The 25,548-nt window shown below is 47.6% G+C and overlaps 1 protein-coding gene across 4 annotated transcripts in view; it reads right to left on the reverse strand.

Annotated features, from left to right (window-relative positions):
• The window catches only part of GOLM2 (golgi membrane protein 2), a 523,755-nt gene that overhangs the window by 192,393 nt on the left and 305,814 nt on the right, over positions 1-25,548 (reverse strand). For all 4 annotated transcript variants that reach the window (XM_085644687.1, XM_085644686.1, XM_085644685.1 and 1 more), the window contains exon 7: positions 14,575-14,658. In XM_085644687.1, the coding sequence (XP_085500813.1) occupies positions 14,575-14,658 (84 nt within the window). The remainder of the gene's footprint in view (positions 1-14,574; positions 14,659-25,548) is intronic.

A 25,548-nucleotide genomic window follows, 5' to 3' on the forward strand; every position in this document is an offset into this window, starting at 1 on the left:
CCACAATGCAACATGCTGTTTGAAAAACCAGGAATGGCTGATGATAGAATATGTCGTAGTGTCAATTGGCAGAATTGTGAACTGCAAATTAAAATGTAGTCCTGACTTTCTGCGTTTATTCATACAAGTAATCATACAACAGCTCAGTTGGTGAGAAGACAGACATTCTTTCTAATGCAAACGCGAGCTTCTCACAGCTAATGCTCTAAAAGTAAAGCTCCTTGGAAACCAGCACGATAAAGACATTTTTTTAAACAATGACAGCAAGTGGCACTCCAACGTGTCGCATGAGACAAAGACAAAGGAAAAACAATCTGCTGACATTCCTCTCCCTGAGCCCATCTTCAACCCAGACTCGAGGGTAACGTGATTTAGGTTGAGCGCTTAAAGCACTACTGTGATACGCCCTGCCTGGAAAAAGTGCTGAATATGCTGCCGCGTGAGGGCCACCAGTGTCCTGCACAAACCCCCCATAGCTTCCTTTTGCCACCCCATCGCAAGCACTCGCCTGACTGGCTACCTAGCTGGCCACCATGTTCCCCCGAGCAGCCACCGTTCCCATATTTAGTAAAGAAAAATGGGTCTGGCAAGCCGTATGCACAGACCGGAATTGTAATGTGAAAAGGGTAGCAATCCTGATAAAACAACAACTCGATGCAACCATAATAAAGAGTGAAATAGATAAGTTGGGCAGTGGGCTATTGCTAACCTACAACAGTATGGTAAACGATATACTTGGGTGGGATACTACGGGCCCAACGTGAAGGATATAGACCCCCTAATGGTAGTCTCCCAGAAATGATTGTACTACTCTGACCCAATTATTATGGGCGGAGATTTTAACACCATTATGGACAGCAATCTGAATAGGTCAAATAATAGGAGGGCTAAAATGTATCCCAAATGCAGGTATATTTAAAAAGGAAAATGCTACTTACCAGTATGCATTTGTACTTGGCATGTAGAGCTGCAGATCCACACACTATGCATAGATCACCATCTGGTGTTGGGCCCGGATGTTTGCACTTGTTTTTGTATTGGAGAAGTCTTTGGAAGTCACAAGATAGGTGACTCCTCCTTTGGACAATAGTGCGCATGGGCGTCGGCTCCATCGTCAGTTTGTTTTTTCGCCAGCAGGGAAATGATGGAACTTTGTGAGAAACAGAAAAGATGCCCATGTATGCTGTATATAAATAAGATAATACTGGAACAGATAAAGGTAGCCGGGGAGGTGGGTGGGCGTGTGTGGATCTGCAGCTCTACATGCCAAGAACAGATGCATACTGGTAAGTAGCATTTTACGTTCGAGGCATATGAGCTGCAGATCACACACTATGCATAGATTGTATAACAGTACCCTTCCTTAGCCAGTATCCACCAGTATCTGTTGCAGTAGTTTGAAATAGTGTTTTGAGTACAGCCTGGCCCACACCAGCTTGTTATTTTGTTTGCACATCTACACAATAGTGTTTTTTGTGAATGTGTGCGGTGTAGCCCATGTAGCTGCTTTGCAGATGTCATCTAAGGGAATGTTCCCTAAAAATGCCATTGAAGCCCCTATCTTTCGGGTAGAGTGGGCTTTAGGGGGAATAGATAGTGTACGTTTTGCTCTGTGGTAGCAAATTTGTATGCATTTGACAATCCACCTTGCAATTCCAAACTTTGATATGGGGTTGCCTTTATGTGGTGGTGAGACGGACACAAAAAGCTGTTTTGTCTTGTTTTTGTTCTTTCAATGTAAAAAAGGAGTGCTCTTTTTACATCTAGAGTATGAAGAGCTCTTTCTGCGATTGTTTGTGGGTGCGAGAAGAATACTGGCAACTCCACAGACTGGTTGAGGTGAAAGGGAGAAATAACTTTAGGGAGGAATTTGGGATTGGTTTTGAGAACCACCTTGTTATGATGGAGTTGTAAAAATGGTTCTTGAATAGTGAGTGCTTGTAGCACACCGACTCTTCTAAGGGAAGTAATGGCCACTAGGAAAGCGACTTTCCATGTTAGAAATTGTAACTCGCATTTGTGCAGAGGTTCGAATGGAGGACCCATTAGTCTAGTGAGAACAATGTTTAAATTCCACACAGGTGAGGGTGGCACCCTGGGAGGAATTATTCTTTTGAGGCCTTCCATAAATGCTTTGATGGCCGGTACCCTGAATAGTGACAAGTGTTGACTATTTTGTAAGTAGGCTGCTACGGCAGCGAGGTGTAACCTAATAGATGTGTATGCTAGATTACATCTTTGGAGATGTAGTAAATAACCTATAATGTGTTGAATGGAGACATCTAAAGGATTGATTGTGTTATTGTGACAGTATATAACAAATGTTTTCCACTTGGCTGCATAGCAGGCTCTAGTGGTGGCGCGTCTAGCTTCTCTGATAACATTCATACAGTCAGGGGGAAGGATAAGGTAACCGAACTCTAAGACCTCAGGAGCCAGATCGCTAAGTTGAGCTGTGCTGGGTCCGGGTGTCTGATCTCTCCATGGTTCTGAGCTAAGCGGCGTGGGGAGAGGTGTAGTTTTTGATGCGGGACTACAGATAGTTCCTGTAATGTGGTGTACCACGGTTGTCTGGCCCATGTTGGAGCAAATAGGATGAGAGTCAGTGAGTGTTGTTGCAGTTTGCGCACCACCAGTGGAATGAGTGGAAGAGGCGGAAAAGCGTACGCAAATCTGCCTGACCAATTCATCCATATCGCATTGCCTTTGGACAATGGGTGTGGATACCTGGCGGCAAAGCTTGGGCATTTGGCGTTTGTGTGTGGCGAAGAGATCTATCTCTGGTTGCCCCCACATTTGGAAAAATGGTTGAAGAACTTGCGGATGAAGTGCCCACTTGTGAATCTGTTGCGTCTGACGACTTAACAGATCTGCTATGTTGTTCTGGACACCAGGAACATGATGGGCCAGGAGAAAAATTTTCTGGGGAATAGCCCATCTCCATATGCTTTGTGCTAGTTGATAGAGCTGTAGGGGGTGTGTCCCGCCTTGTTTCTGTATGTAGTACATTGCTGTCATGTTGTCGGTACGGACTAGGACAGCTTTGCCTGATATTTGTTTCTGGAATGACTTTAACGCCAGAAATATGGCTAGTAACTCCAGGTGATTAATGTGGAGTAGTTTTTGTTGAGGCGTCCACCTGCCCTGCATGGTGTGATGTAATAGATGAGCTCCCCAGCGTTGGCTGTTAACACAATCTGTGGAACTGGCTCGATGAACGGTCGCCCCTTGGAAAGGTTTTGGCTGTTCCACCACTGCAGAGAGCGATGCGTGCGGCCGTCCACCAACACCAGATCTGTCAGTTGACCTTGAGACTGGTTCCACTGACGTGCTAAACATTCCTGTAGGGGATGCATTTGGAGCCTTGCGTGAGGTACTATAAAGATGCAAGAGACCATCATTCCTATCAACTGCATGAACACTCAAGCTGGAAGAGAGTGTTGCGGCTGAAATTTTGTTATGAGGCTCTGTTTGCTTGCTATTCTGGGTGGACTGGGATATGCAAGTGTTTTTGAGGTGTTTATTGTGGCACCGAGGTACTGTTGTATGTGGGACGGTTGTAGATGAGACTTTGCATGGTTTATGGTAAACCCTAAGTTGTGGAGTAGTTGGATTGTGGTGTAAGTGTGATGTACACACTGGTTGTATGACTTGGCTTTTATGAGCCAGTCGTCTAGGTATGGGAAGACGTGAATTTGCTGCCTACTTAGGTGAGCCGCAACCACCGCTAGACATTTGGTGAAGACTCTGGGCGCTGTGGTGACTCCGAATGGGAGTACCTTGAATTGATAATGCTGACCGTCCACAACAAACCGGAGATATTTCCTGTGAGAGGTGTGAATGGGAATATGGAAGTAGGCGTCCTTGAGATCTAGAGTTGCAAGGAAATCGCCTTGTGAGAGAAGAGGAAGGACCTGTTGAAGTGTGACCATGTGCAAATGGATTGATTGTATATACAGGTTTAGGGGTCTGAGGTCCAAGATGGGTCTCAGAGAACCGTCCTTTTTCGGAATGAGGAAGTATAGGGAGTAAACCCCTGTGTTTTGCTAATGCAGGGGAACTGGTTCTATTGCATGTTTTTGTAGGAGGGAGAGTACCTCTTGTTTTAGCAGCGATAAATGTTCTGGTGACATTGGACGCTGTCTGGGTGGTATGTTTGGGGGGGGGGGTAGAGGTGAGTTCTAGACAATAACCTGATTGAACTATTTGTGTCACCCACCTGTCCGTAGTGGTGATGTTGCAGACAGGTAGGAATTGTAGCAATCTTCCCCCGACCGGAGTGGAATGGTCCGGGGGAGTGAGTAGGGGTTGAGGCGGAGCGAGTATTGTTAGTTGTGCCTCTACCTTTGTTAATATTGCCGCTGTAGCCCTCTATTTGATAACCTCTGGTGAATGAGGTCTGGGTGGGATTTTTATAGGACGTGGAGGGGTTGTCAGAGGAACAGCCTCTGGAGGTGCCCTTGTAAGAGGAGCGACGAAAAGTACGTTTGGGAGCTTGCGATTGCAAGGCTCCCATTGATTTAGCCGTGTCGGTGTCTTTTTTCATCTTTTCTAGAGATGAATCCACGGCAGGGCCAAATAGGTGTTCCTGATCAAATGGTTGGTTAAGTATTATAGTTTGTACTTCTAGTTAAAAACCAGAAATGCGTAGCCATGCATGTCTACGTAGAAGGACACTTGTGTTAATGGCTCGGGAGTCGGTGTCTGCCATGTCTAGAGCACAACAAATGGAGGTGTTTGTTATGAGTTTACCCTCCTGTATGAGGTCGTTGGCCCTGATCTTGTATTTGTCAGGAAGGTGTTGCAATAGGGTCTCTAGCTCATCATAGTGCGCCCTCTCGTATCTGGCCAATAAAGCTTGTGTGTTGGCAATTCGCCAAATGTTGGCTGCTTGTGACACTGTACGTTTACCAGAAGCATCCAAGAGTTTTGATTCCTTGTCGGGAGGCGGAGCCTTTCCTGACGTTTGTGAGTTAGCCCTCTTTCTGGCGTTGGTGACCATTAAGGAATCCAATGGTATTTGTCCCTTGATGTAAACAGGGTCTACTGGGGCAGATTTGTATTTTTTCTCTCTCCTGGGATTAATAACCCTAGCTCTAACAGGATCTTTAAACACCTCAGGTGCATGTTTGACTACCCCTTTTAACATAGGGAGAACAGAAGTGGACCTTTAGGATGTATCGAATGTGTCCATTAAGAAATCCTCCTCCACAGGGTCTGTGTGGAACTGTCCCCGTGGTATTGGGCAGCTCTATGAACTAGCTGAGTGAAACCTATGGTATCCTTTGGAGGGGAAGGTCTAGAGGGATAGATGTCATTTTGTGGTACATTAGGGACATCTGGTGTATTATAACCGTCCCATGGTTCTGGTGTGTGAGGCGGACTAGGATTCCCTAGTGGTTCATCGTCTGCACCCTGCCCCCTCGTCATGAGAGGTGTCATCATCATCCAGTGGTGGAGGAGATGGTGTAGGGGAGTGGTGTGGAGGGGGAGGTAGTGGAGGAGGTGGAGAAGGGACTCTCAGAGGAGATGTTGCAATGTCTCTTTTCTGGTAGAGATGGAGTCGGTAGAGGCATGTCCATTGGTCTTTTTTTAGAGCAGAGAGTCATTTGACCTGTTTTGGGGTCTTTTAGAAGAGTTTTCTGGTGTAAAAAGCTCTTCTGGTTGAGGCTGGTCTTTCAGCGCCGATTTATTCGGTTCTGAAGGCTTTAGTGGCACCGAATCTGGAGTGGATTTATGCACTTTTTGCTTGGAAGCGTGAGATTTCTTAGTCTCTGAAAGAGCCTGCGGAACTGGTTGTTTTTTCGGTTCCGAGGGTTTTTTCGGCTCCGAAGGTTCAGTATCCGTACTCTTTGGAAGTGGCTTTTTCGGTTCCAATGACTTTCTAGGAATCGAGGGGTCGGTACCAGTAGGTTTCGGTGCAGAGTGCGCTAATGTGGACCCAGTGGTCGGCACAGAAGAGGAGGGCGTTTTCTCTTTGGGTGCCGGGGTTTGGGCACCGACGGCAGGCTGACTCGATCTCGAGTGGCCTGAAGGCTTATTTGTAGACTTCCTTGGCGGGGGCGTGAGAAGTAGTGTCTCGGTGTGCACATAGGTCCAAAGGTGAAGGTGTTACTGAAGCTTTTTTCGGTGGCGGGGGTCGGGGTCAACGTCACTACTTACGACCCACTGCCCAGAAGTGATGTCTTTGATGTCGGAGTCATCGACTTCAGAGGCGCTGACGAGGCCTTCTTCGACCCGCTCTTGCTCTGGTACATCGACGCCCTCCTGGAAGATGTTGTCGGGAATGGATGTCGACGAGCAATCCATTCTTCTTCGAGCTCGACGATCCCGAATGGTCTTCTTGGAGCGGAAAGAGGCACAAGCTGGACAGTCTCTGGCCTCGGGCTCCGGTGAAAGGCAGAGGTTACACACCTAATGAAGATCTGTGTGTGGAAACTTTGATCCACATTGAGGACACTTCTTAAAAGGAGTCCTTTCTATGAGCCAGATGTAATGGCCTAGGTAGGCCCGAAGGCCTTCGCCGACGACCGGAACCGAGGGCCTCGACGTGAAGAGATGCGCGACAAGTAGGGTTCGCCATCAAAACAATACCGGAGAAAGGGTGAAGGATTGCGTGTCGAAAGTTGGATCGGTAACGGCACCGAACTGGAGCGCGATAAACACATCCGAGCCCGATAGCGGAAAAAAACAATCCAACGATGGAGCCAATGCCCATGCGCACTATAGTCCAAAGGAGGAGTCACCTATCTCGTGACTTCCAAAGACTTTTCCAATATAAAAACAAGTGCAAACATTCGGGCCCAACACCAGATGGTGATCTATGCATAGTGTGTGATCTGCAGCTAATATGCCTCAAACACATGATAATCACCTAGGGTTGTGTGACATATGGAGGGGGAGATCTGGGAAGGACAGAGGATACACCTTTCATAATAAAAGCTATGGCCACTCAGACTTCACACTAATAGATCAAGGCATATGTGAAGAGATGTCAAAGAGGTTAAAAATGTAACAGTGCACCTCTCTGACCATGCAGTAGTGATCTTAGAAATGGAACTGACCATCAAGTAAAAATTAAAGAGCTGGACACTGGATTGGACACTATTATTAGACCAAGAGGTTATCTAGTGCTGAAGAATGGAGACTGACGAATTCCTGAACAGAAATGTTGGCTCAGCTCCCTTTAAGGAATTTATGAGAAAGAGGCTAATTAGTATTCCAGTTCATAAAAATAGGAAACATAGGAGAGAGGCTGAGGCCTTAGAGGAGGAATTGTGTCACCTAGCGAGCCCGTCCTTAGCCCAGCAGCAGACACCAGAATACAAAATAGCATTGGAAAAAGTAATGAGACAGTAAATTTCGATAATACTGGAGGCGTGATTTAGGCAAGATGGGAGGCAAGCAAGCTCGTATATTTTGGGCACGGGGAGAGTGCAGGGAAACTGCTCGCTTGGAAAACCAGAACAGATCGGGCTAGGAATGCAGTGCATGAAGTAAAGGATGACGCAACGGGGTTAACCTCCTCAAATACTCACAACATTGAAAAGGTCTTTCTCAATTGTTTCACAGACTTTTACTCAGAGAATCTGATAGTAACAGAGGAAATGGTTGGGGATTGGGTGGCTGGTGGCACACTTAATAAACTGAGGGAAGATCAGAGAGCGCGATTAGATCAATAGATAGGGCACCAAGAGGTCAGGCAGGCTGTCAACTTAAGAAAGCGAGGGAAAGCAGCCGGTCCAGACAGTTTTCCTAATGAGTTTTATAGGGCCCTAGGAGAGACAATAATTCCATTCATGACAAGGTTGTTTTGTGAAAGATTGGAAAAGGGTGCGCCGCTTCCACCATTGTGGGGAGAGGTTGTAGTTTCCTTAATCTTTAAGCCAGGAAAAAACCCCAACCTATATCGCTATTAAATATCGACTATACATTTTTTACCAACATTCTGGCTAAGAGGCTGAGTCAGGTAGCGGGGCCTTAGTGCACAGGGATCAGAAGGGTTTTATAAGGGGAAAATTTCTCCACAAATTGACGCATGAGTTGATATGTGCAATTGATCTGGAGACCACTTATGGCCCCTCTTGTGTTTTTAGGTCAAGCCTAGCGCAGCGCGCATGCACTACCCTAGGAGATGGCCTCTTGGAATCACTCCAGACTTCCCAGAGACTTCTCCGTGTGGGTCGCACTCCACACACACATTCCATTGGCCTTTGCGTGTGGCTTTCAATAATGAACGCATGCAAATGGCCAAAGACGGGTGCATGTCCCACCTTTCCTCTAAACGTTCACTCCCATAGCCTTTGGGTCTCGGCAGCGAGCAGCGGTGCGCAGGCTGACAGCTGGTCCTGGATTAGGTTACTAATTTAACATAGCACGGTCACTTTCACTTTCGCGGCCGCGTTCATTTTGTGCTTGTTTAAATGACTTGCTGAATAAAAGTTTTGGGAAGATAAAAAAGAAAATGCTACATACCAGTATGCATCTGTTCTTGGCATGTTCTTGTCACTATTTAGAGTACCTGCAATTAAAGCCTTTATGGAGGGCCTTAAAAGGATAATTCCCCCCAGACTGCCACCCTCTCCGGTGTAGAATTTGAACATTGTTCTTACCGGGCTCATGGGTCCCCCATTTGAACCTCTACACAAATGTGAACTGCAGTTCCTCACATGGATAGTAGCTTTCCTTGTCGTGATTACCTCTCTCAGGAGGGTAAGTAAGATTCAGGCTTTAACCATACAAGAACCTTTCTTACAAATATATTGTAACAAGGTGGTTCTTAGAACTAATCCAAAATTCCTTCCCAAAATAATCTCTGCTTTTCATCTTAACCAATCAGTTGAGTTACCGGTATTTTTCCAAAACCCAGACTCCGTAGCAGAGAAAGCTCCTCACACACTGGACGTCAAAAGAGCCCTACTCTTCTACATTGACAGGACTAAGCCCTTTAGAAAGACAAAACAACTGTTTGTAGCCTTCGCACCACCTCATATAGGTAACCCCATCTCCAAAGCTGGGATCGCTAGGTGGATAGTCAAATGCATTCAAATATGCTACCATAAGGCTAAACGCACATTAACAATTCCCCCTAGGGTGCACTCAACACGCAAACTAGGGGCTTCCATGGCAGTCTTAGGGAACATTCCCTTAGATGACATCTGTAAAGCAGCAACATGGTCTACACCACACACCTTCAACAAACACTATTGTGTTGACATTTAGGCTAAGCAACAGGCTTCTGTAGGCCAAGCTGTTCTTAAAACACTTTTTCAAACCAGAGCAACAGATACAGGTGACCACCGCTAGGGGAGACACTGCTGTACAGTCTATGCACAGTGTACAATCTGCAGCTCATATGCCTCGAACGGAAAATGCTACTTACCAGTATGCGTCTGTTCTTGGCATGTAGAGCTGCAGAGTTGTACACGCCCACCCGCCTCCCCGGAACCTGTGTCTGTTCCAGTATTCTTAATTAGATACATTCACCTGCACATCTCTTTATTTCTTACTAACTCCATAATTTCCCATCATGGCGAAAAACAATCTGAGGATGGGGTCGATGCCCATGCGCACTATCGTCCAAGGGAGGAGTCACCTATCTCGTGACTACAAAATACTCTTCCAAGACAACAGCAAGATGCAAGCATCCGAGCCCAACACCAGATGGCGATCTATGCACAGTGTACAATCTGCAGCTCATATGCCTCGAACACTGCGTTTAAGCCACCACAGAGGAGTCCCTAAGTAACTGCTGGCGAGTTTGTGGATTTTCAAATTGTAAAAAAAACATTGGTTTTTTTTCCTGGATTTATTGGAAAACCTTGTTACAGACCACAACGAACTAAAGAATCCGTATCCTCACAAGGCAATAAAGTCCTGCGGGATCTGGGCATCGCCTTTAGTGTCCAAGCCTGCTGGAGTGTTTAAGTTCACAATCATTTGTGCCTGTGAAAGCGCTCTGAAGCCAGTTCATTAGGGATGCCTTACTCGTTTCATCCTTTAATTTCCGCGGGAGACAAGCTGAGGAAACCTTTCACCTCAATGAAGGAAAGAAGGACAAGCCAAAAACTCACCAGCAAAAACTCTAAATCTCTACTAAGAGGGGGAAATGCAAGGCTGGCACTGAATGGGCAGTTGCCGTTCCACACCCTGCCATGCGCAGCAATGCCCATTGATGCGGACTCTGGGGCAAGTCTGCACTGGGCCTCCATAAATAAAGATATTTGGAAAAGTAGGCAGGAAACTTTATTTTGAGGGGTGGTGTCATTTACCAAACAATTTGGCTCCCATGATGTTTCTTCTCGCTGTACTTTAACAGATATCTTGAGCGAGTCATGCCCTGGTATCTGAGGACTCAGCCCCCCTTGTTCCCTCCCCCTCCCTTCCCGGAGTACGTGTGCCTCTTGTTTCAGTTACCGTGGTTTTGTGGGAACTAGTTCAGTCGGTGATGCATTTGTAGGGACAGCCCTTGGATTTAATTGGTGCGCATGGGTTGGGTGGCCCGTAGGGTGTTGCTCTCAGGTTTCAAAGGTTCATGCCTAACTAAGTCCCGTTTATGTGATTAGATACTGCAAGTCCCTAAAAGGCAGATAAAAAAAACAGTATGCGAGCTCCCGAGTGGACCTGGAAAACTTGAGTGCGCTGAATGTTGTTGCGCAATTTAGGTAATCCCTCTATTGGGGTACAGCGGGAGCTAAATGTGAAAGGGGGGATCTCTGAGAGTCTCAGAGTATGGTCCTGTGTGGACAGTCCTTGGGATGCACTGGTTGATGTGTGGAGGAGCAGTCAGTCAACTCCGAGCTGTGGCGCCTTCATTTTGTGGGGAGCTCTCGCCATTCAGTCAGTGCTGTTGTGCGTGTGCGTGTGGGTGGCGGTGCTCACCTGGGTTGTCAGTATTTAGTGGGGGAAGATACTCCCCCTGGTTCAGTTGCCTGCGTGTGTGAGGGGGTGCCACTCTTTCAGCTTCTGTTGCCTGTGTAGTGGGAGGTGTGTGTGGGGGCTGGTGGCGGCGGATGCATGCGCTCTCCGCCTGCCTCTGACGCACCCAGCAATGCCATGAATTGACAATGGGATCCCTCTTTGCACATAAATTTAGACCCCGCCCCAAAATCAGCTTCCCAACGTTAAGCTTTCTGTAAGAGAACAAGCACTGCCAGATTGCCCTGCATGCTAACAACCTTGCTACATCATGGTGACTTTGGGGCAGTGTTTCACGTTTATTCCTTATCGCAGGGTGCAGCAAGCCCATTCTCCTTATGCGCTCTCAAAACACGGGCGGTGTTACCAACAATGAAAACACAATCAGCTGAGCGCCGTCATTTAAATGTTTCTAGGTTTCCCCACCTGCAACCTCCTGCCCCCAAGACTGTGAATTGGCCTCGCCTGCCCCTGCTCTCGGGAAGGCCTAAGGGGAGAGGATGTGGTCTGACGGCTAGGTTGCCGACTTTGGTGCTGGAAACCAAGGTTCGAGCCTCGTGGTCGCGTCCACATCCTGTGATTCTGGGCAAATCACTTAATCTCCCTGTGTCCTTGTGTAATGTAACCGGTGCTCATGTAAAGCGCTCCAATATCTTCGGGCTGAGTTTGCGCTATATAAATCTGTATGAAAAAAAAAGAAAACAAAAAAGGAAGCTTTTTTTGTTTGTGATTCGAAATCCTGTCTGAAAGCTGCCTCGGCTAGCTGTGCAATCAAAATGACTATTTGAAGTGCTCAGGGAGGCATTTGCTTTCTCTGGACTTTGTTTTGTTGCAAAGAACTTTTGCCACGTGCTCCGCACTTAACTGATGGAAATATGTACCCTCTTGCGTGTTAAATGGGTTACTGTTACCTTCGAAAAAAAGTTTTGTACAACTTTCAAAAAAGACTCACAAGTTGTGGGGCCTTTCTGCATAGAAAGATGTTATTTGACATTACCTAGATGTAAAGTACTTGACCTCTATTTACGTTATATGTGACAAGGGTGCACTGTAAAAAGCAGTGTTGCATTGGCTGCTGTTAAACACTATGAACATATCAACTGTGTTTTTTGTGGTTGTTTTTTGCGATTGTGTGAGGATGGCTGTGTAAAGCAGTGACAGGACTGCATTCATACCTTGATACTTGCAAGTTGTAAAGGGCTAAGCGTAGTTTATGTGGCTTCACGTTATACTCAATAAGTTACGTTCTAAAGCTTCCCTTATTAACCATGTGGAATACATGCTCAATGTGTGGTAAAGGATTGAAATGTCTGGCGCAGATTTACATTTAAACTACATTTTTCTTTGGTGAGGGAGGCAAAGCAACCAAGATTAGGTGCTGCATGGCTAAACACTTATAAGGTCCCAAAGGCGAGACTTATTGGCTACGCCAATGCTTGTTTACACTAGATGCCACCAAGGTATTTGACAGAGTCAACTGGTCCTATCTAAATGTAGTCCTGAAACTCAACAACTTAGGCGAGAACTTTCGGATTGTGATCCAGCAAATATAATATAACCCCTCAGTCAAATCCTTTTAAACAAGGGGAACAACAGAGTTTAAAATTATGAGGGACAAGGAGGAGTTGTCCTCTCTCCCCCTTGCTTTTCAACTTATAAAGTAAACTGCTGGCAAGGAAGCAGAGAGTAGTAGATAGCCCCTTTTAAATAGGACATATGAGAGAAAAAGATCTCCTTGTATGCGAATGATCTGATGATATACACAGTAAACTTACAATCATCATTATCGCAAGTAGAGAACCTGGTTTTGGACTTTGGAAAGGTAAAGTCCTTAAAGACAGAGACAATGGTCTGGAACATGGAGGAGGCCTATTCGGGAGCTAAGCGAGAGATGTAACACCTTGGTATTAGAATTACGCAGGATATAGATAAGATCACAGAGTCAAATTTTATTAGCGTGTTGTAGGAGGTACATTATCTCCTGTCTAGCTAGTCTCATCGACCATTAAGCATCTTTGGCGGGGATAATTTAATAAAAATGACCATCTTAACAACATTTACCTTCATCTCTAACTCCATCCCAATGTATTTAATAAAATAATGGTTAGGGGGTTGCAGGGCACCATTAGCTCATTTATCTTAGCGTCAAAAGGCCTGCGTATCTCATGGGGGAAGCTTTGAAGAAGATGGGAAAAGGGAGGAGTTGCACTGCCAGACTTTAAAGTATATGCTGGGGCTTTTCAGCTGAAGAACTGTTAATGCTTATGTATGCAAGCTGTGGCAATGAGAAAACCATTCAAAGTTACATTGAAGGATGTTAAAGGGGGAGAACCTCACTTCCTGTACAAATTTGGGGATGTAAAATTCTACAAGAAAGTAAGGCTGAAAGTGTTACAAGCAACGGCATGTCTTGGGCACAGATACAAAGGGCAACAAATCTCGCATACTACAGCAGATATGCACCAGTCTGGCAGTCCACCATTACACCTGAATGTCTGACTGGTAGACTGGCAATCCCCATCAGAGAGACAGAGATACAATTTTGGGGGCAGTTATTCCAGGATGGGTACTCAATTACAGGTGAGGATATACAAAGGGTAACCCAGAGTAAAATCAAAGCTTTCAAGCGTCAGCAGCTAAAAAGCTGGGGCTGTAACCAAAGGGCAGAGGATGGGTACACGAAAGAGCTTGGAGAGCAGCTACAGAAAGGGAAAAAGAGAAAGAGAGAAGATTCATGTAGGTATTGGACAATCCATCATAGTATGGACAGGGATTTCGCACTTCTAGAGAATCTATGGGAAAGAAGCTTGCTGAAGCTCCAGACTCAAGATTTTTGGCAAATATCTATGCGCTTACTTTACTCTACGGTAAAACCTGCATACCTGAGAAGGAATCATCTCTTTACACTTCATAGAGCTTTTTGGTCCCTAAATAAGCTTTTGAAACTGGGGAAAAGGACCCCAGTATGCTACATGAAGTGTGGCCTGGAAAATTCCAATGACATCCATTTCTTTATACAGTGCCCAGAGATTCAACAGTTCTGGGATGATGTAAGCAAGAGCATTAGTCAGACGCTCCAGGTGGAAAGTAAGGTAAGCCTTGGATTAATAATTTTTGGGAAAGTGAAAGAACCTGTGGAATTGAATAAAAGGAGTAGCAAGCCGGTGTACTAGTTGATCCCGCTGGTGAGGAGGGAGATTTGTAGGACGTAAGTATCAAAATTCTATTACCATTGCGGAGTTGTTAAATTCAGTTATATATAATTTAAAATGGATACCTTCCCAGGGTCTTTAAGAGGATCTCAAGTTTGGGGTTGGTTGGTTACATGGTTGGAGGAGATTGTGGCAGAATGGTAAAGCTCAAGGTCCCATGATTAAACCAGACCTCAAACATGTAAATACAGCCAGTCCAGTTAAGTTTTGAAAAGGTTGATAACAGCTTCCCAGGCTTGTAAGCCTAGGGCCCCAGACGGACAAACAGGGCGATATCATGGAGGCTGTAGGTTTATGGCCGAAAGTGAGGCGAATGAGGTAAAAAAATAAATAACTCATAGGTGCATCACAAATCACAGAACTCACGAATTGAAAATTGACAACAAATGGATTCAGAACCAAGGGTTAAGAACATAAACAAGTTTTAAGAATTAGAGATCTGTACCTGGGACAACTTTGGAGTCCCGTGGATGGACACTGGAAATATTCAAAACCACCTCCGGAGCTAAATGCAAAGGCTTCTTTAAGGCTTAAAAAAAAAAGGAAAACAATGATTTATGTTAATTGTGAACACATTTCTGTGACGTTGCAAAGCAATAAACACTGTGTAAGGATACTGTATTCAACTCCTAGCATCTCATTGTGGATATCCCTTCTAATGATGCCTTAATGAACTTCATCCAGTTCCATACTATCCAGCCTACTCTTCCACTGGCTGCTCACACTAGACATCACCACAACCACCCTTTGGAAGGACCATCTGCCTGCTGAAAACTCCGATTCTAAATGGCAAGACCAGCAGCATGCCTTATGTTTTCAAGTCTTTTGTACTAATAGTAGTATTCACAAGTCGAAAAAAACAGGCATGGGGTCACATTTCCCAAGAATCAAAAAAGCAGTCAACAAAAAACAAAATAAACTAATGTCACTTGACTCCTTAATATCAAATGCAAAGTCCTACCCAAGTAACAAAATCGATGGCAGAAGTGGAGTATGAAAAGGTTACTTACTTTTAGTCTTAGTTCTGCATCATAGGAATCTTTATTGATAGTCCTACACGTTTGAATGATCTCTCGCTGTCTGCGTGGGACCTGAAGCTTAGATATGTTGTTCATCTACAATAACACAGGGTTTGAGCAATCCATTTGTCCATAGAATTAATGATAGCACCCTGTAGCAGTCTATCAAGAGTGGAATTTTTTCTGAAAAACCAGCAAGTAAATCCTGATAAATGTTAAAACTAAATTTAAAACAACTTAGACAAAAAGGCAGGTTAAAATGTAACTTGATATACTTCTAATGTAAAACAGAGTAAAAGAGTCCTGTGCGTTTAAAAACCCCAGACAGATCCTCCCTATGATGGCCTTGTTCTGACAGTTTGCCTCACCCACCCAGTTCTCTTTTATGGAAATATTCAGAATATCTGACTTTCCAATGCCCAACTCTATAGAGCCAGGGAAGTGGTTGGGTGGTTTATGACCTCAATGAAGATTCCCACGATGCAGAAATAGGACTATAATTATGTTACCTTTTCTTCTGCATCATAGAGTCTTCATTGATCGTCATAAACGTCTGAATAGTGTAGAAAGTTCCCATAACTCGCTAGTGGCTGTCGAGAAAAAGGAAAGAATTAAATAATATAATAAATGACTGCTGCTTAAATGTGTCCGAACGGTTGTACTTCTGGCTCCATTGGGCTTCTAGGCATTATGCGATCTTATACGTAATAGTGTATTTGGGACAACATAAATATGACTGGTAGATCGCAAGCTGATTTTTGGTGGGTCACTAAAGACCTGGTCTATTTTTTTTTGTAAATTCTTTTTATTGGCATTTGTTATTACAGTCGTGGAGCATATGCATTCCGTAAGCATGAATATTGTACATGTGCATGCAAATCAGCTATTATCATTATAAACATTTACATTTGCGTCCATGCCGCGTAGCTGCTGTATATGTTGTAGCAGGTGTTTGCCAAAAAGAAAACCGGGGGAAGAGAGCCAAACTAAGGGCCGTCATGGGATTCTAATTGATTGGACCAGGTAGATGTCATGGTTCCTCGGGTATCTACTCGGTGCTGCAGCTGCATCTCGCTAAGGAAGATATGGGTGTGTGGGCGGCTGTGGGGGATGGATCAGTGTGTCGGTTGAGTGGGAGCGAAAAACTAGCGGCCCTAGGGAGGCGTGAGTGATCGGGAGGGGTCCCCTGCTATGTGGGTATGCACAGTAGATAGCTGTGCGGTGTCGGGGGTAGCCGCGCCAGTGCTCTGGTCCTCTTGGGGCTGGAACTGTTTGAATTGGTGTAGTAGGAGCGCCCATTCCAGGGAGATTGGGGTTTTACGTATGCCTTTAGCTTCTTCTTCACGGAGTGCGTCCTCCTCTGCTGTAGCGCATTTAAGTACCGCCCCCACCCATGCTGCGATCGGGGGGCCCGAGGGGGAGCGCCAGTGGATAGCTATACAGCGTTTGGCCAGTAAGTGGGCTAGGGAGACAAAGCGCATGGGTATTTTCTGACATTTCCTCCGTCCGATTATGCCGAACGCGCAGCCCTCCCAGGTGGTTAAATGGGTGAGTCCGGTGAGGTCTCGAAGTGTCGTGTGAATAGACGACCAGTAGGTTTGGATACCTGGGCAGGCCCAAAACATATGGTAAAAGTCTGCATCTTGCGCCAAACAACGCGGACAGAGGAAAGTCGTATCAGGGTAGAAGCGCCGTAGGCGTGCTGGTGTCAGGTAAGCCCTATGTAGGATGTAAAATTGTATATTCTTAAAACGGGCGTTCCTAGATACTTTTTTAGGGAATTCCATCGCCCTCTCCCATTCATTATCGTGAAATGACCGTCCCGCTTCCTCCTCCCAGAGATTCCGCAGAGGTTCTAGAAGGGGGGGTGTCAGTTCCCTGATCGATTTGTACAACCATGTGGTAAGGTGGCGGCCTGCTCCCATTCGTAATATTGTGTGAAGAACTGGGTGTGTGGGGGGCTCCCCTAGTGTGAGGTCGTAGTACGGTCAGTAGTGGCTGAGGAGTTGGCGGTGTAATAAGAACTGTCCTGGGGGGAGGTCGTAGTCGTCCATTAGTTGGTACGGTCCAAGTTGTCCCTCTTCGAATAGTATTTCTGCTTCGGCGATGTCCCTGGATGTCCATTCCTGGAGCATGGCAGGAGCAAAATACCCCGTGTGTTTGGGCCAGCCTACTAAAGATAATAGTGGTGTGTATGGGGGACGGTTTGATGTCATGCGGTGTATGCGCTGGACACATTTCTGGGCTATTTCCACTTGGAGGGGGTAGGTCCTTGTGGGACGGGATCCCGGTATGAGTAGGCAACGTAACTCTGGTAATGTCACCCGGCCCGCGGCAGTGTATGTTTCGGATGTGTACTTATCCACCGTCCAGTAAGAAAGCCACTGAAGCTGCACCGCCAGAAAATAGGCTTTGAATGAAGGAGCACCGAGGCCCCCCTGTGTCGTGGGTAGTTTTAGTTTTGCCAGCGCAATCCTGTGGCGCCCCTTACCCCATATGAGAGAGCTAAGGAGTGTGTCCAAATCTTTAAAAAAGGAATGGGGCGGGATTACTGGGAGGATGGCAAAATAATAAAGCAGACGTGGGACCAGTATCATTTTCGTGAGAGCTACCCGGCCAATCGGGGCCAGCGGGAGACTCCGCCAGAACCAGATTGTGGATCGTATACTGGCGAGTGCCCTACGATGATTGCCCTCGAAGATGTCGGTGGGAGAATGGTATAAACGGATCCCAAGATATTGGGGGGCCTCCGCGGTCCAATTCCGTCAGGGTGGTCTCGAGTGGGGTGAGATCCGCTGTGATATCCCGTATATATATAAGTAGGTTGTCTGCATACATAGACACACAGTGCGTGGCATCTGTAAGTGGGATGCCCCAGCCCTGTCCCTCCCGGCGGAGACGGATAGCTAAGGGTTCAACAGCGAGCGCGAATAATAGGGGTGATAGGGGGCACCCTTGTCGCATACCCCTATGTATCGCGAATTCCGGGGAGATGTAGCGTCCAAGGCGGACCCGGGAGGTAAGGTTGGTATAGAGAAGGCGAGTGTAAGCTATGAGAGTGGGGCCAAGTCCAGCTCGCCTGAGAACTGGAAAGAGGAACTGCCATGTTAGGGTGTCAAAAGCCTTTTTCAAGGTCCAAGACCAGGCACGCCGCCCGGGGAAAGCGGTCGCCAATCTGATCCTGGATGTGAAAAAGACGTCGAATATTCTGAGAAGTATTTCTGCCCGGGACGAATCCGCACTGGTCTGGATGCACTAGCGGGCGTATAATTTGGGAGTATCTATCCGCTAAGATTTTCCCTAGAATTTTACAATCGGCTGTAAGAAGCGTGATGGGCCGATAGGAGGCTAGGAGCTGGGGATCACGGTCGGGTTTCGGGAACGTTACGATCACCGATGCTCTCATGGATTTGGGTAGTTCGCCGGATTTTAGCGCTGTGTCCAGCACTGTCCATAAGCGGGGAGTCAATTGGGAGGCAAAGGTGGCGTAGTATTCGAGTGGAAACCCGTCTAGACCTGGAGCTTTGTTACGAGCTAGGGTTCGTATAGCGCGTGTAATCTCAGTGGTTTGTATCTTTGCGTCCAGATCCGTCTTATCTGCGGCAGAAATCTGGGGAAGGGGGAGAGGGTCTAGGAAGTGGTTAACAGCCTCCGGGTCCAGTGATGGGGGAATATTGTAAACTGCCGAATAATGTTGATAGAATGCCTGGAGGATCTCATCCTGAGATTGTACCAGGGTGCCGTGAGAGTTTATTATTGCGGTGATGGGTCGCACCTCCGTGTCTTGTTTAGCTAGCCATGCTAACAGTGTGCCTGTTTTGTCGCGGTCTTTATGCATCCGGGTCGCATAGGCCCGAAAGTTGGCGCGCCGTAGGTCCGCACATGCCGCCTGGTACTCTGATTTGGCGTGGGCGACTTGTGCCGCAGCTGCCGCAGACTGGTTGGCGGCCTTAGTGGCAGTAGCAAGCCGCTTTTCCGCTTTATCAAGGGCTTGCTCCAGGGTACGCTGCGCCCCGGCTCTCTGTTTGATACATTCCCCACGGGCCACCACCTTAAAACTGTCCCACTCGATTAGAATTGATGATGCGGTCCCTGTGTTGTGAGTAAAGTATTCTTGAATGCTACGATGTTGCTTGTACGTGAAGTCTTGGTCCGTCAAGCAGTCTCGTGATAAGCGCCATGTGGGGACAGGGGGGTGTGGAGGTCTCCACTGAAGGCTTAGGAGATGTGCATCATGATCTGAGACGACCCTGCCTAGATAATCCGAGTGACATATTCGCGGGAGAAGTGTTGCCGTACATAGGAAACGATCGAGCCGAACTCGTAGGTTGTGGGGGATGGAGTGGAAGGAGTAGATGCGTGAGTAGGGGAGTGTGGGAGCGGGGGGTGGGAGCGGTACAATCCCGAGTCCAGGATACAATTGTAGTCCCCCCCTAATATCCAGGGTACATGTGTGAATTGGGCGAGGGTGTTCATAAGTCGGTCCCAAAATGTGTCCTGGTCGACGTTCGGGGCATACACACTTCCCAGAAGGACAGGCTGACCATCAGTTAAGTCGAGGTGGGTTTCCTGTAAGAAAAGGATCGACGCTTTCTGCCGTTTCGTGTAGGCGTAGATCGCGTAACGCTTACGTGGCATGTGTAGGCCGCGCGTATTCAGCGTGAGTATGTTAATGTCTGCATTTTTCGTCAACGTTGCCATGAGCAATCTGTGCTGTGTGTGGGTTAGGTGAGACGCCCATGAGATAGATCAGTAAGTGGTCTCCTAGGGATGCGCTGCGCTGCGCCTGGGGAGAGTAGGTGAAGGGTGAGCCTGGTCGCTCAGATGTTCTACGGTGTGTAGTTCCATGACAGAATGGGACTTGTATGAACTGGGGTGTGAACAACGTGGAGGGGTCGGGGAACAGTCCCAATACAGAGGACTCATCGTTCGGGAAACGGTGTGTCCAAACTTCCTCCCGTAACACTGGGGGGGATCACTGCTCTATTTGATAGGGGGTGGCGACATGCAGGTGCGAGGCCGCGCGTGAAGTGGACATATAGAAGGATCAATGCGCGTCATTTACAGGGTATCAAACCCCACTCTTTTGGCAGTGGGTATAGAACGGACATTACTCATAAGGTTACAGTTTGGCAGTCTGTATTTCTGGACTGTTTCAAGGCGAGAGAGGAGAGGCTTGTCCGTCTGCCGTTTGTGGAGTGGCGTGGGGGGTTGCTATCGAGTCAACCCCCGAGGCGGTGTCATCGCTGTCATTTTCGCCTTCTGATGAGAAAAGATGTGGGGGACGATTTATAGGTTCCGAGCGTTGAGTGTAGCGTAGGTCAATTGTTGCTTGCAAAGCTTCGCGTCTCTCCCGCATGATCTGTTCTAGATCAGGCGAGTCGTGGGTGCCGATCGCAGTTTTTGTCCCGGTGTTGCGGAGTTTCATGGGGCGTGGAGCACGGAACGTTTTGAGAGGCGAGTCCCGTTGGGGGTGAGTGCTGGGTGCCCGCATACAGTGTTGGTCTGCCCAGTCATGTGCGGCCTCTGCGGTCGTAAAGAAAACGGAGGAACCTTTGTGGAGGATCTTGAGGCGGGCCGGGAAGAGCAGAGCATATTGAATGTTATTGTCACGTAGTCTTCGTTTTACGTCCAGGAAGGAGGATCTTTGCTGCTGCACTGCTCGGGCATAGTCCGGGAAGATCATTATCTGGTTGTTCTCTACCCTTAGTGGCGCCGCCAGTCGCGCTGCCCGAAGGACTGCATCGCGGTCCCGAAAGTGTAGGAATTTAGCTAGCAGCGGCCTGGCAGCTGCGCCAGGTGGGGGTTTTCAGGCGGGCACCCTGTGGGCTCGTTCAATTGAGAAGAACGCTGTGCGGTCCGATGTTGGAGTGAAGGATTTCAGCCATGTGTCCATATAGCCTATGGGGTTTGTTCCCTCGACGCCCTCCGGCAGTCCCAGCACCCGGATATTACAGCGTCGGGAGCGGCCTTCCAAATCCTGCGCGCGCTCTTCCACTGCGGTTAAGCAGGTGAGGATGCCTTGGAGCGTCGTCTGATGCTCTTTCAGTGTTGGCTGCATTTCCTCCAGCGCCCGTTCCTCCTCTCTCACCCGGTTAGCCAGTTTACGGTGGTCGTCTCGGAGGAGGTTAACGTCTGTCACCAATGTGCCGAGTCTTTCTTCCATAGACAATCGGGACAGTTCTATGGCGGCGAGGACTTTATCCAATTTATCCGAGATTGATGGGTCCGATGAAGGCGCTGTACTGGGGGACCAAGTTGAGGCTTTCGGCATGTTTTCCGGGGCGGTTTCCAGTACTGCGTTGTGTTGTGCAGGATTTGGTTTCCCCATCTTCGCCCTATGTGGTGGGGGGGCCGTTGCTGCTGGATGGGTCTTACAAGTCCTTAGAGGTGCAGGGAGTCAGCAATTAAGAGGAGCGGGGGCCCCGCGGTGTCGGCGGATGGCAGCAGCGTGTCCCCGGGAGTAGATAGTCCTCGCCGGTAGTCCGGCTCCCACACCTCGGTCTGGGCGTAGAGATCGTCTACGTCAGGTGTGGGGGGCTGTGGGCGAGTTGCTCTGAATGTGAGGCCGCCCGCGCGAAGATGTGCTCTCGGAGGGTCACCTGCGTCGCCCCAATGGAGGAAGGGCGCGTTCCGCGAAGGTTGAGGGGCTATTTCTGTAGTCGCTGCGTGATCAGGGCCCCCACTAGCGGTTAGCTAAGAAGTCAGGTATCATGCAGACGGCCATATTAAAGTCAGGCAAGGTCCGTTTTTGGGTGGTGGAGGGTCCCGGGCACGCGTCGCCCCTGTTGCAAGTCACGGTCCACTCCTGACCCCGCTACGCACCAGCTACGCTAAGTACCTGGAGTGTCCTGCGAGGGGTTCAAAGTCCGCCACCACCCCACGTCGAACGCCGGCTTCCTCCGGTGTTGTGAGCAGTCACGCTGGCCCTCACGGATCCTCAGTGTCCCTTAAGATCTTGGGGAGGGTCCCAGGTGGTCCGCTGCGGCCAGATGGTGGGCGGATCAGGCGCGGTGTAGCAGCTCCCCCGGGTACTTCCGGGGGGGCTGTCGCTGCGGTGGCTGTGGAATCAGGGCCCCCGCCGGGGGTGTACGGTAGAGTCAGGCGCTATCCGGGCGGCCATGCGAGGGTCAGGCAGGGTCCGATGCGGAGAATTGGAGGGCCCTGTGGAGCACGCCGCCCCCGACAGCAACCGTTGCTGCCCCACAGTCCGCTTATGAGCAGGCTGCGATGGGTACCTGAACTGTCCAGTGGGGGGGGGTTCGGGGCCCGCTTCTGGCTTGCTGCGGGTGTACAGTGTTCAAGATGGCGGGTGGGGCAAGGGCGCCGATGATCGCCCGTACCGTGGCGTTCCGCGCAGTACGCCTCCAACACGTCGCCGGTCCGCAGCGTCCGGGTGTCGAATCGGGCTGAGCGTGGAGTGCTAATGTCTCTGGGTCTCTCCTCACACCGTCGCTGGTTCCGCTCAGAGGGCCTCCGGCGCCATTTTGAGCTCCGGGGCGCGGGACAGGTGGCTCCGTACAAGGAAGCCCCGCTCAGGAGCTGTGGGTATCTTCAGACCTCCGCAAGCACCGCACCCTCATGCGGGCGGATTCCGACGTTTCTTAGTCCGTTGGGTCACCGTGTGGACGCTCGATATCAGCCGTGAGAGAAGCCCAAGCACGGAGCCTCAGCAATGCATGTCCGCCATCGTGGCTTGCGTAGCCACGCCCACCAAAGACCTGGTCTATTTGTAGGTAAAATTCAAAATGATTAATCCTATTCGTGCTCCAGTGCTGAACAATGTCCCTAAGTCCAAGGATGACCCTAATGATGTGATAGGGGCCACGGGGCTCCGAATTTTTCGATGCCCGATGGGGAGAAGCAGTTCCTATGGATTGCGGGTAAATTGTGCACTTGGCGGCCCATTGAGGACCGATTGTTTGTTTTTGGCTTATTCCAATTTTGGTTGAAATGCAGGCTGCAGGACATACTACAACTCCCAGCAGACACAGGGATACTCATCTGAGAGCCCATTGGAGGGCAATTATTCAAATGGACATGCCGCGCAACAACGCAAGTAATTTAAGCCACGCCTTTGAAAAAGGAAATTTCCGAAATGCGTCAGGCGGACTTACATGATTTGAAAAGTGCACTCTGTTGCCTGGTGGTTAATATAGAAGTGTTCTTCTGCTTCCGAGTGTGCCCTTAAGTTGCTGAGCGACCTGTTTTTTATGTATTTCACAGCGGCTTCAGGCCGAGGAGGGCCCACCACCCCAAGGATGTGATAGGGGCCACGGGGCTGGGAATTTTTAAATGCCCGTTGGGGAGCAGCAGTTCCTATGGATTGCGGGCACATTGTGCACTTGGCAGCCCATTGAGGACCAATTGTTTGTTTTGGACTTATTCCAATTTTGGTTGAAATACAGGCTGTGGGACATACTACAACTCCCAGCAGACACTGGGATACTCATCTGAGAGCCGATTGGAGGGCAATTATCCAAATGGACATGCCGCGCAGCATCGCAAGTAACTTAAGCCACGCCTTTGAAAAGGGAACTTACATGATCTGAAAAGTGAGCTCTGTTGCCTGGTGGTTAATAAAGAAGTGTTCTTCTGCTTCCGAGTGCGCCCCTAAGTTGCTGAGAAAAAAAAAGTATATACATCTCTCTCTCTCTCTATATATATATATATATATATATATATATATATATATATATATATATATATATATATATATATATTCACTTAAAAAACCATAGGTTTCACACATGTTATAGTTAGCTGGACATTTCCCTCGTAAAAAACCAATGAAATTCCCCCGTTATAGTTAGTGCAGGCAACTATAACTCACGCGACCGCAATCCTCTGCTGACGACGTCAGATATTACATCACTGATGAAATATGTGTCTTTCTGAAAAATAAATATTTGTAATATATGTATAGCTAAAGATTAATGGAAGAAGACATGGGTAAATAGGTGTCTAAATACAGTGATGTAATATCTGACGTCATCAGCAGAGGATTGCGTTCGCGTGAGTTATAGTTGCCTGCACTAACTATAACGGGGGAAATTCATTGTTTTTTTATGAGGAAAATGTCCAGCTAACTATAACATGTGTGAAACCTATGGTTTTTTAAGTGAATTTGCAAGGTTTTTTAAATGCTAATTCCTAACTATAACGTGTGTGAAACCTATGGTTTTTTAAGTGAATTTGTACGGATTTTTAAATGCTACGTTATGTATTTATTAATATTTTTTTTTTCAGGTTCTTCACCGTGCGCGCACCGTGCGCGCCCACGATGCGTTGTGCGTGCCGTGCGCGCACAGTGCGCGCACCCCGCGCTTGGTCGGAAAAAAGAAATACGTTTTTTTCATCCTTGGGGGTCCTTCAGTGACCCCCTGACAAAGGCTAGGGGGTCAGGTACTGTCCACCCTGCCCCTTTTTCACATTCTCCACCTTTGTTTTTCACTGCCTCAGACTGCGAGAGACAAAATGGCGGCCGACACTTCCTGATTTCGACCGACTAGAATGTTTACTGTCATGTAACCACCAATCAGAATTACGCTCGCGCACGGCAGCGTGTGCGTACGGTATGCTTACCGTACGCGCACGGTGCGCGCCTATAGATATATATGTACTTTTAACTGAAATTTTCTCAGGAACTACTGAACAGATTGACTCCAGATATTCAAAAGGCACATCCCTGACCTGAGGACTTTCTCTTTGCCAAATTTCAAATAATTCTGTTCAGCCGTTCGGGCTGTACCTTGGACTAAAGGTCCCTATGTAAAAATGCATAGGGAAAACGCGTTTTGGGACCCCCCTTTTTTCTCGGCCCTCCCTTGACTAATCACCCCGAGAATTTCAGGGTAGGAGCGGAGCGGAGCGCCCCACCCATTTTGAAAAATTCGCGAGGATTCGTCAACCGACGCCAAAGTTATTCAAAATAGAATTTTCAGATTTCCTATGGAAACACGGTCCTAACTATAACTATCTACTGGCGACCGCCAGTAGATAATATATATATATATTTTCCCTGCCAAAAAACAGAGTGATGCTATAGATAGGTGAAAATGTTCGTTACAATTTGAAACTCTAATAGCCATTGAAATCCACCAGTTACAGTTAACTGAATTAAATATAACTCATCCCAAGCCATGCACAGTGTTGTCATCAGTAAATAATTTTGGATGTTATCAATGAAGTTAAAAATAATGTCATACAACATGTCCTGTAATATGTGAGGTCATGATCAGTGCATTGCAAGGATGCATGTTATAGTTACTTCAGTTAACTATCACTGATGAATTTAAAATGTTGTTTTAGCTGAAATTTTCACATAACTGTCACGTCACTTTAAACTTTGAATTTCTGAGTTTTTGTTTAGGGTAAAAATAATATACGATTGCCACACC

This window comes from Triturus cristatus, chromosome 3_1 (genome assembly GCF_964204655.1).
Source record: "Triturus cristatus chromosome 3_1, aTriCri1.1, whole genome shotgun sequence".
NCBI classification, from domain to species: Eukaryota; Metazoa; Chordata; class Amphibia; order Caudata; family Salamandridae; genus Triturus; species Triturus cristatus.